Source organism: Hipposideros armiger, unplaced genomic scaffold, assembly GCF_001890085.2.
Source record: "Hipposideros armiger isolate ML-2016 unplaced genomic scaffold, ASM189008v1 scaffold_213, whole genome shotgun sequence".
Lineage (NCBI taxonomy): Eukaryota > Metazoa > Chordata > Mammalia > Chiroptera > Hipposideridae > Hipposideros > Hipposideros armiger.
In genome coordinates, this window is record NW_017731563.1 from 828,288 (window position 1) to 839,433 (window position 11,146).

The 11,146-nt window shown below is 42.8% G+C and overlaps 1 protein-coding gene across 16 annotated transcripts in view; it reads left to right on the forward strand.

Moving 5' to 3' along the window:
- Positions 1-4,552: 4,552 nt before the first annotated feature.
- WNK1 (WNK lysine deficient protein kinase 1) overlaps positions 4,553-11,146 on the forward strand; it is a 152,206-nt gene continuing 145,612 nt past the window's right edge. For 13 of the 16 annotated variants that reach the window (XM_019654105.1, XM_019654087.1, XM_019654090.1 and 10 more), the window contains exon 1: positions 4,655-6,279. In XM_019654105.1, coding sequence (XP_019509650.1) covers positions 5,515-6,279 — 765 coding nt within the window. In that variant the 5' untranslated portion in view covers positions 4,655-5,514. Of the gene's footprint in view, positions 6,280-11,146 lie in introns of all 16 variants that reach the window. The other 3 variants (XM_019654101.1, XM_019654102.1, XM_019654100.1) reach the window with 2 other exon arrangements.

Consider the following 11,146-nt stretch of genomic DNA (forward strand, 5'->3'; position numbering starts at 1 on the left):
TTTTGAGACATCTCCCTGAAGACTAGTGATGTTGATCACCTTTTCATATACCTGTTGACCATTTGGATGTCTTCTTTTGAAAAATACTATTCAGGGCCGCAAGCTGCTGAACGGCGGCCGGATGGCAACTGGACTTGGAGCTGAGCTAGCTGCACCCTCCACAACTAAGATTGAAGGACAACAATTTGGCTTTTCCCCTTCCCCAATTCCCCAACACTGTTCCCCTTCCCCAATTCCCCAATAAAATCTTTAAAAAAAAAACCTGTTCAGGTCCTTTGCCCATTTTTAAATCAGGTTATTTGTTTTTTTACTATTGAGTTGTATGAGTTCATTACATATTTTGGATATTTAACCTCTTAAAAGCTCAGATGTTTTCTGCCTCTCTGTAGGTTATCTTTTCATTTTGTTGATTGTTTCCTTTGCTGTGCAGAAGCTTTTAGTTTCATGTAGTCCCACTTGTTTATTTTTGCTTTTATTGGTTGTATTTTTGGCATCATATCTAGGAAATTGCTAATTTCGTTTAGTTGTCTGTTTGAGTTTTCCTGTAGCTCACTGAATTTCTTTAAGAGGATTATTCTCAATTTCTTGTCAGATAGTTCATAGGTCTTCATTTTCTTCATGTCAGTTATTGGAGCTTATTAGTTTACTTTTGTGATGCCTTGCTTCTTTGATTATTTATGATCCGTGTGACCTTGTGTTGGTGTATGTGCATTTGGATAAATAGGCACCTTTTCTAATCTTTACAAACTGGTTTTGGCAGGGAAAGCCCTTCAACAGTTAGCTCATCTGGAGATTCTGGGTGGGTCATCTGGTGGTGTTTGTGGGTGGTCTGGTGTCTGGGTCAGCAGGTGGCCAGTCCTGGTGCCTGATTCCATGGGGACTAAGCCTGGAGCCTTGGTCCAATGAGTTGAACCTGGCACTTGGATCCACAGGGCAGTCCTGGTGGTAAGTCAGTCCACCATGGTAGGTCTCGGACCTGAGTCCACAGAGGCAGGCCTGATATCTAGGTCTGTGGTGTTGGGCCTGGAGCCTGGGTCCATTGGGGGTTGGCCAGTGCAGAGGTCTATTGGCAAGAGAAAGGACTAAGGGAAATGAGAGAAAAAAGGAAAAAAGAGAAACGCTCTTAAGATGGTATTTTCTCCCCTATACTTCAGGAAGATACCACTTAAATTATGTCACATATGAAATAAGATAAATTTTATGTGTTCAGCCACTGTTTAAATCAAAGCTGGCTCTGGCTTTCATTGCTAGCCACTTACCAATGGCAGAGACCAGGTAAATATAAAATGTGAACGAACGGGAAATAGAGACATGAATAAACATGAGAAAATAAACAAGGAATAATATGAATACAAAGCATGATAAGAGGAAATAAAATAGCTGTACTGTTCTTGTGGACCCATCTGTCAGGAAATAAAATCTCTGAGCTTAGGGCATCCATTTTGTCCTGGGTTCTTTCTGCTATCTCTACTTATATACGGGGGTCATTTATTTACTTGATAATTGAGATGACAGAGAAAGGAAAAGTAACTATTAGGGATATCATAGGAATGAGTAACAGAAAATAACATGTCAATTGAAAGTTGGTAAGCATTAAAAAGGGAGCTGAGCAAATAAGTGTCTGTAGTAAAATATTCACACTAAAAAGTTTAACCTTTAAATCTAACCATTGTACACAGTACGGTTATACTCAACTTAAAGTTGTACCTATTTTCATAGTAAAGCTAATGTTACACAAGTTGAAAAAACTGTCATGTGGGCAAGCATGGCTTTAAATCAACAGTTACTTATTTACAATGAGCTTAATTGTTCCTGGTTGAAATATCATGTTGATAGGACATGGTGATTATCAAGGGACCTATGTCCAATGCAGTGTGGCCTAAGTTTCAGTGTCTAGTAAACAGGAATAGGCAATAATAAATGGCTACCAAGGGAGTAAAAAAACCCATATACACATAACTTGTATTCATCTTTTGTTATTAGTACATACTGAGAATTACAACTTTAATATGGTTTTTTTCTTTCTTAAAATGTGTATACAGTTTTTTGGCACCCTCTGTATTCACACTGACATAGCTTCTTTTTTTTTTTTTCAAATTGGGGAATTGGGGAGAACAGTGTTGGGGAATTAGAGAGGGGAACCAACCAAGTTGTTGCTCTTCACTCTTGGTTGTGGAGGGTGCTAGTCGCCATCTGGCTGTCCACCGGCAGCTCGTGGCCTCTAAGCTCAAGGTGCTATGTTACAATCTTTGTTGCTGGTGGGCATAGCCACCATTTCATGCGTGAGTCGAACCGGCAGCCATGTTGTTAAGAGCGCATGCTCTATCCACTGAGCCATCTGGGTGGCAGCTCAGCTCAAGGTGCCGTTCAGTCTTAGTTGTGGGTGGTTGTAGCCCACCATCGAACAGGCAGTCTGGTTAGGATGTTAGGAGTACTTGCTCTCACCAGCTGAGCCATCCTGCCACCTCTTGGCAGCTCAGCTTGGGCGCAGCGTCACTGGCCCATGTGAGATCGAACTGGCAGCCCTATGGTTCAGAGCTCGCGCTCTTAAGCTAACTCTTAACCAACTGAGCCACTCGGCTGGCCTTAGCCTCATTTTTTATGGTGCCAAAATGTGAACATTGTGATTTACTGATCTTTTAACTCACCAATTTATAATTAGTTGCCTTATGTTTTAAATGAGACTATTTATCCTAGTAAAGCAATAATCGAGCAAGTTCTAAGAATTTGCCTCAAGAAGTACAATAAAAATGCACTTTAAGGTCATTTCTTTCCTTGCTTTACATTATTTAAGGTTGGAGACAAATCACTAATGATATATACCATAATGCAATTTACCGTTACCCTAGCAAAAGAGCGAAGGACATATTTTCTGAAACAATGGAACTCTAATATTTTAGTACTCTAGCTGCCCTTACTGAATTGGTATTTTAAAATGTTCATAATCTGCTAGCTTCATGAAACCTAAAACCATTGGTTTTAAAACAAACTTTTTTGTATAACCGAAAGAGTAGCTTTTGATAAAGACAAAACTGAAAACTAGTTTAATTATTTTATGGATCAGATGAATTAAGATGAATTTATAGCAAAACTTCTTTAAGTGGAGTTCATCCGGATAAGTTGTAGGTATTTCCTAGGAAAATAGTGCTAACAAATTAATCTTCAGTTGCTTCCAAACTACTCAGCCTCAGCGTGGTTCTTGGCTAGGATGTGCGCTTCTGAGCTTGTTCCACAGCGGGCGCTGGTGAGAGGCAGGAACGTGTGGACCCTCTGATGCGGTTGCGCACGTTTAAGAGCTTCCCGCTCTTGCCCGTTGGGTTTAGACTTTTAACGGCCATCTGGCTCCCTGGTTTGGCTTCCTACTCTGTCCGGTGCCCCCTAGTGTTCATCACCTGTACAATCTTGAATAGTTGCGAGAGGCAAGCAAAGGGGTCCAGGGAACTCAAGGATGCTTTCAAGAAAAGCATTCCATTAACTGTGAACTGTATGGATCCAGATTTCCTCTATGTCCAAAGTCATGGTATAAATTACATGTGTACTTTCATGTACCTTTAGAGAAAGAGGGGGTATTGTTTTACTAAGCCACCAAGCAAAAGAAAGATGGAAATTAAGTTTCAACCAACTACATATGTCAACTCAGCTCTCTGGAGTTTGTGGTAAAAGACGCAAAGATATGTAGACTTTATCTTTTCTTGAATCCACCTCCCCCTCTCCCGCACCATTGTTTTTTCTGGCAAGAGTTCGCAAAGATCCTTGATTTTAGCAGGGCAGTCCATCTTCGAGAGCCAAAATATCTATCTTGGGGTTGGGGCTGAGAATGTGGCCTTAATTGCTATGGAAGGGAGGCGGACAGAAGATAATTCTCCCTGTCTCCTTCCCTAACCCATTTCATCAATATTAATCTCATGCGCAATCTTCACAAGGTTTCTTTTACTCCACAGAAGGAGTCTAGCTCTTCCGGCTCTTTAAGCTCAGCCTTTGGTTTTCTTGCTTTGCCTTTCCCCTCCACCCCGACACCCCTACAGTCACTTAACACTACTGCGGCTCTCTCCATTAAAGATGAACAACAGATCATTTTTCATTGCATGGCAACCCTAAGAGCTCCCTCTCGCTTCAGCAGAGCATGATGGGAGTCTCTCCTCCCGTCCGGCCTCCCTCTTCTTTTTTTATTTTTCTTCCTGCCCCTTTTTTCCACAATTAATCCCTAAATAATGATTTTCCCAGCTAACGCTGACTTAAGGATGGGGTTTAGCGACCCACGGTGACACTCCCATCAGCTTTCCAGAAGGGACGGTTTCCAAAAGAAAACTACAACTCCCATGAGGCATCAAGTTAAAGCAACCGCAGGACATCACGGACGTTGTAGGCTCCTTCTTCCTGAGTCCCTTTCAGTCCTCAGATGGGTAAACTACAAGTCCCAGGAGCCTCGGTACTGGTACGCCTGCGCGAGAGCCCAGAGAATGAGGTGGGGGTGGGGCTGCCCCGGGCAGCAGGGGGCGGGGTCCGAGCGGGCTGTGTGGAGGCTTCAGACTCCGGGCGCCATTTAGCGCGGAGAGTTTCCCTGGCGGACGCGGCTCTTCTTACTCGGCCACTCTGCACCCGCGCCTGGTGGGGGTGACTACTCTTTTCTCTCCCTATCCCCCTTCGCCCAGTACTTTCAGCCTCCTCTGCTCTCGGCCCAGAGAAGCAGCGGAGCTCGGGCCCCGCGGTGAGCGGCCCTCCCCTCCCCACCGTTCCTCCCTCCGTCAGTCCCCGGCACCGGCCCGGGAGGAGACGGGGGTTTGCCAGGCCCGGGGCAGGCGGGGAGGCCTCGGGGAAGGGGGGGCCCGCTCCTCAGGCACCGAGGCTTGGAGGCTTCGGCCTTTCCCTTCCGGGCGATGGGCGCCTTGTGAGACAGGTCCCCCTCTCTGGGGGCGCGTGTGGGAGGCGGCGACCTACTGACTGACTGTCCGGGAGCCCTCGGGCCCGGCCCTCCCTCGCCTTCCTCGGCCCCTCCCACTCTCTTTGGCCCTGGAGCTGCCACCGTTCGAGAGTCTGTGTGAGTCCCTGCCTCGCGTTGCTGCCGCCCTCGGGGCCTAACCCGCCCAGCGGTAGCGGCGGGGACCCGGCGTCGCCGTCGCATCCGCCGCATCCGTTTCGATTCGGTGCCGGCTCTTTGCCCTGCTCCTCATGACTGCGGCGCCTGTGCTGCTACAGCCTTCCCGGCCGCCGCTCGCCGCAGGATGGATGCGGACCGCGAGGCGCTAACCCCGGTGGCTCAGCTCCTCGATCGCCCGCCGACGAGCCCGCCCTGTGAGCCGCAGCAGCCGCCGCAGCTGGGCCCCGTGTGCCGCTTCGTCCTCGGGGTGACTTGTCAGTGCTGAGTGAGGAGTCGTCCGGGTGGATCCGAACCCGCCGGGGAGCAGGAGCCGTCTTAGCGGGACCTGCAGACCTTTACCGCTCCTCAGGGTCCGCCCCTCGCCCTCGGTTCATTCACAAATTCGAGCCCGCTCGCCTTGCTCCAGCGCACCGACCATGTCTGGCGGCGCCGCGGAGAAGCAGAGCAGCACCCCGAGCTCCCTGTTCCTCTCGCCGCCAGCGCCTTCCCCCAAGAATGGCTCCAGCTCCGATTCCTCTGTGGGGGAGAAGCTGGGCACCGCGGGGACCGACGCTGGAACCGGAAGGACTGAGGAATACCGGCGTCGCCGCCACACTATGGACAAGGACAGCCGCGGGGCAGCCGCGACCACCACCACCGAGCACCGCTTCTTCCGCCGCAGCGTCATCTGCGACTCCAACGCCACTGCGTTGGAACTGCCCGGCCTCCCGCTTTCTCTTCCCCCGCCCAGCGCTGCCCCGGGTGTTTCGCAGAGTACCCCACCAGAGCCCCACCGCGAGGAGACCTTGATCGCTGCTGCCTCTGCCCAGGTAGCCCAGCAGCCTCCCGCCGCTGCTGCCGCTGTGCCTGGGGAACCGGCCGCCGCGGTCCCTGCCGCCACGATCGCCCCCAGCAGTACCAGCAGCAAAGACCGCCAAGTTTCCCAACCCAACCATGTGGGGAGCAAAGAGGAGTCTCCGTCGGCGAGAAGTGGCAGCGGCGGCAGCAGCGCCAAGGAACAGCAAGAGGAACGGAGCCAGCAACAGGATGACATCGAAGAGCTGGAGACCAAGGCCGTGGGAATGTCCAATGATGGCCGCTTTCTCAAGTTTGACATCGAAATTGGCAGAGGCTCCTTTAAGACGGTCTACAAAGGGCTGGACACTGAAACCACTGTGGAGGTCGCCTGGTGTGAACTGCAGGTATAGCCGCGCCTACTTCTTTATTTTACCGTGGTTTGGATCCAAATGTGGCTCGGTTAAGCCAGTTTATCGAGTTCACCCTTTATTTGTTATTCTCTAACTGTTCGCTCTGAGTGGGGATCGAAACATTTCGGGGCATATACCAAGAATTATTGATAGCCCACGAGATTTGTTATTTAGGAAGTAGTGGTGAAAAACGTTAGTACAAACGCATTGCCCACTTCTTACTGTTTTAGTGTCTGGCAGCAAGGTTGGAATTAGTGGGGGAACTTTTTGAGTTAAAGTACAGTCTCCTTGCCTTGTACATTTCAGTCTCATCAGAGGCCCTGCAATGATGAGCTGCTGGTGTGTTACATGCGTGTTTCCATCCCTGAGATCAGGCAGTTCTTTTTAAATAAGAACGACCTTGTTCATGAATGACCTTCTTTTGGCTATGTCTTAGTTGGTGGTTGCACAGGCATTTAATAATAACTACAATACTATAAAAAAGACTTTCTTCCCTGGCTAAATGCTTCGGGACTAGTAAGGTACAATTAAGTATTTGATATTGTTTCACCTGATGATACTTAAGCCTTATAGGTAGCTGGCAGTGATCCGACATTGTTAATTAAAACAAATAAGTCTTCAGCCCGTTTACTATACAGTGAATAATAAGAGACCATGTAAAATTGTATAAGTGTTTTGAGAGTTGTTTTAATCTTGTTATAAAAGCTTTTTAAGCCAGACTTCCCCAAGAGTCCAAAGGAGTCACAATGCTTCCTTTTCAACCTTTCAGGGAGGTGTTTTCATGGTGTAAATAATGGTGTGTCATTCTGGTTGACAAGTATATTCTACTTTTAAATAGCTGGGTTTGGGCAACTTGTTGCTTGACCTGTAGCAGCTTATTTCCTCACCAGGAAGTGAACTTAGGTTATTAAAAAAGCAGTTACACTGAATAAAAAAAGTCAGCTACATTATATACATGAAAAATGCCGTTATCCATATTCTTTTGCTAACAAAATGGACCAAGTGAAATAGGTTATGAAAGTAACTTTGAGTGATCTAGGAATTTGTTTTATCCATGAAACTAATGTTAATACTTAACCCTTTGAATGTCACCTTCCAAATGACCAAGGCCATATCAAATGTGAAGGAAAATTAACATGTGGAAGAAAATAAAACTGACAGATTCTTTAGAACATAATTTTTTAGGTTTTACAGTTAATGATATAGAACTTAGTCTAAGGCGTTATGAAATAACTACTCAATTTTATAGTGGTTTGGAGTTGGAAAGGTGGCAGACCTTTTTAAAAAATTTATCAAACTATAAACTTTATTCCTATTGGTCAGGCATACTCAGAAACTTAGGTCTGATGCATGCTTGGGCAGCACATGCACTAAAATTGGAATGATACAGAGAAGATTAGCATGGCCCCTGTGCAAGATAGATATACAAATTCGTGAAGCGTTCCATGTTTTGGGTGCCTGTTTAGGTACTTAATTAAAAGTCTAATGAGTGTTTAAAAGAAAAAAACTTAGGTCTGATTTCTTTTGATTTACAGGCAAAAATTTAGTTTACAGGCAGATATCTATTTTTTTTGGACCCTGGATTTTATTCTTCTGTTATAGTTTCATATTTGGATAGGTGCTTTTTAACAATTTTTTTTATTCTTAATTGGTTACCTTACTTTCTAAAGCCTGGACTCAAATAAATGTTAAGCACTTTATGAATTAATTTTGGTAGTTTCAATTATTTAACTTTGAAGAATATGTGTTTTTTCCTTTATTACCTGGAATTTTCTGATAGTTTATTATGTTGGAAGTAATAGTACAGTGGAAAAATTAATTTGTCTAAAGTCACAATAAGAATTTTGTCTAAGCATCTCAATTTTTTTTAGAACTCATATGACTTTTTGGATTTTTGTTCTCTCTCTAGGCATGGACATGGTCAAACTAAAGAATATCTGATATCCTTATATATCATATTGCCATATTATTTTCAAGCCAGTTCAGGATTTGGCTGCAGAATCCCTAGCTCATTGAGTGGTACCCTGGTTTAGAAACTTCCATATGTCATTTGACCCTGCTTCTATAAGTTTTCAATTTGTTTTTTTAAAATGTGTTTATCCTAGCCCCAGGATGCTTTATAACGCTTGGTGAGCAGCATTTTAATTTTTTTGACAAGGACATTTGCTTATTCAATAGGTTAGTGTTTGAGTTTTTGTCTTTGAATCCAAATTAAAGGACAAGCCAAGGGATTACTAAAGTATTGGGAAGAAAGGAAAACATTTTCCACTAATAGTGTACTTCCAATATAGGTGTTTTTTCTGTAGGAAGACAGGAGAAATATTGTGTTCAGTTAAAAATCTTAGTATTTTAAAACTGGAAGAACTCTTAGGTTATTCTGCCCAACTACTCATTTGATACATAAAGAACCTAAAATCATAGAGTAGGTAAATGACTTGCTTAGGCTGGTAAAGAACACAAATTAAACTGGTTAGGATCTAATAATTTGGGAAATGTTAAAGCATTTGTAATTTAGTAGATGGCTAATTAGTAAATCTCAAATGGAACAATTCTGTTTTGGTGTGGAGGTCTCAGATTTCTGATTTCTGATTCCCGTATTGATTCTGTCACTTCAAATGGAGAAATAGGCTTTTGGGGATGGAGAATGTTTTGGGGATGGAGAATGGGTAAGTGTGCTTGCTATACAAATCAAACTTGTTTCTGTTTAGTTTATTTTCAGAGTCACAGTATGTATGGCTAGCTATTAAAACAAGCATCAATTCTTAAATAATAGTAGGTAATGCTTTGGTACCACAAGATCTTGATAATTGAGATCTTTTAAGATGCAAATTTCTTTACCTGGTTTTATTAGGCAAATGATGTATTTGCCTTGGTCAGAAAATTTACTGCTGGACTTTGCAGAGTTTACATTGCTTTTCTAGGGAGGTATCTTTTGTTGTTGTTTTTTTTAAGAAAAAGCATTACCATATTTCCCCATGTATAAGACGCTCCATGTATAAGACACATCTTAATTTTGGGGCCCAAAATTTGAAAAAAAAATGTATTACATAAAGTTATTGAACTCAAGTTTTATTCATAAAATTCATGCAACTTCTCATCACTGTCAAAACTCCCAACCATAGCCAGTCTCGGATTGTTTTCTCAGTTGGAGGAGGACCAAACTTACGTTCAGCAGCACGATTTCCGTTCACTTTTGCAAACTTGATCACTTTTAACTTGAATTCAGCACTGTAGAAAATATTTTCTGAGCCATTTCTGGGCAGAACGTGGCAAAACGTAACCTACTGTAATATACCAGTAACAAGTGAGAAACAATGAGCGCAAAGACAACAAGCACGAAAAAGCGGGAAATGCAAGTAAAAAAATCTACAACCTACTGTATAAGACACACCCAGTTTTTAGAAACCAAATTTTTCTAAAAAGGATGCGTCTTATACATGGGGAAATACGGTATTTGCTTCAAGAAAACGTATTTATACACAGAGAGTTAGGAATGATTTACTTAAAGCACCTTTCTCCCCAAGTTGCTTCTAAATGTGGAGAGCACTTGATGTATTTACTTTATATATTGATGAGATTGTTTCCAGATCTACCTGAAAGGGGAGGTCAAATCATAAATTTTGTTTAAGTTCCAATATACTTAATGCTTGCTTTTCTCTGGCTTTTAGTAAGTTAAGGCTCACGTCTCATTGTGAATATATGATATTAATGTTTTATAAAAAGTTTAGCAATGCTTCAGAAATGGGATGTAGTTCTGTGATTAAGAAACCATAACATTTCTTTGCTATAGCTCTTAAAAATAACTGATTGAACTGAGTCTTTTCCTATTTGAATACCAAGGATTGTTTTTTCTCTTTACTTTTAAAATTTGTGTCACATTCCTTGTTTTTTAGGATGAGAATCTGCAGTAATTTTCAGTCCCAGGAACTAGATTTTAGGGAATAATCTTTGGAGTTTGTTTTTAATTCTCAGAGTCCCTGATAAATATGGGCAAAATTGAGATAACTCAAGTGTAGCTGCTGTGCATATTAAAAAATGATTGGTGACTTGTTTGAAATAATTCTTTGACAGGATAATTGTGGTTAGGTAAGATTTGATAAAATATATGTAGTTTTATTGCTGTAGGAAGTTAACCTTTGTGGTACGAAATTGAGAATTATATTTAGGTTGATTTTTAATGTAGTTAGTTCTTACTTAGTCCTAGGGGTTTGGGTTTATATGTTATCTTTTTCTTTTATTTACCCCCCCCCCCTTTTTTTTAACCTTTAGTATCACAGTTGTTCCTAGTGTAAGAACTTGGAAAGAGTTCGTTTTGTGTGAAACGAATTGGGAATCTGTTGTTGCCTGGTGACAGTTCATTTCTTGACGTTCAGATTCTAGTGCAAGATTCTGGTGATTTGAAAGTCATCCTAGTTAAACTCTATGGAAACATTCAACTAAAACTGGCCCTCATTTTCAGAAATCATCCTAAACCTGTTATTTGGATTTTCTGGTGGCTTTAAATTTTTTTAGATAAAGCTGTAAAAGCAGGGAGTGGTTATGCTCAAATTACATTTTCTGAAAATGTTAATAATAATTACAGTTATTAAGTTTTGCTGTATCAGTTCTTTATTTTTAGCATCTTGCATTCATTTGAGGTTTTTATTGTTTTTGTTTTTAAGCATAGACCCAATCTAGTCTGCAGGAACAGGTAAGACTTAACATAACTTGAATTTAAATTTGAAGAGGGCATTATTTTTCTGCAGTATAACATAGTAATTAAGAACTAAACCTCGGGGCCGGCCGAGTGGCGCGATGGTTAAGAACTGGCTTGGGATGCCAGAGGGCCCCGGTTCGGATCCCACATATGAGGGCCAGTGAC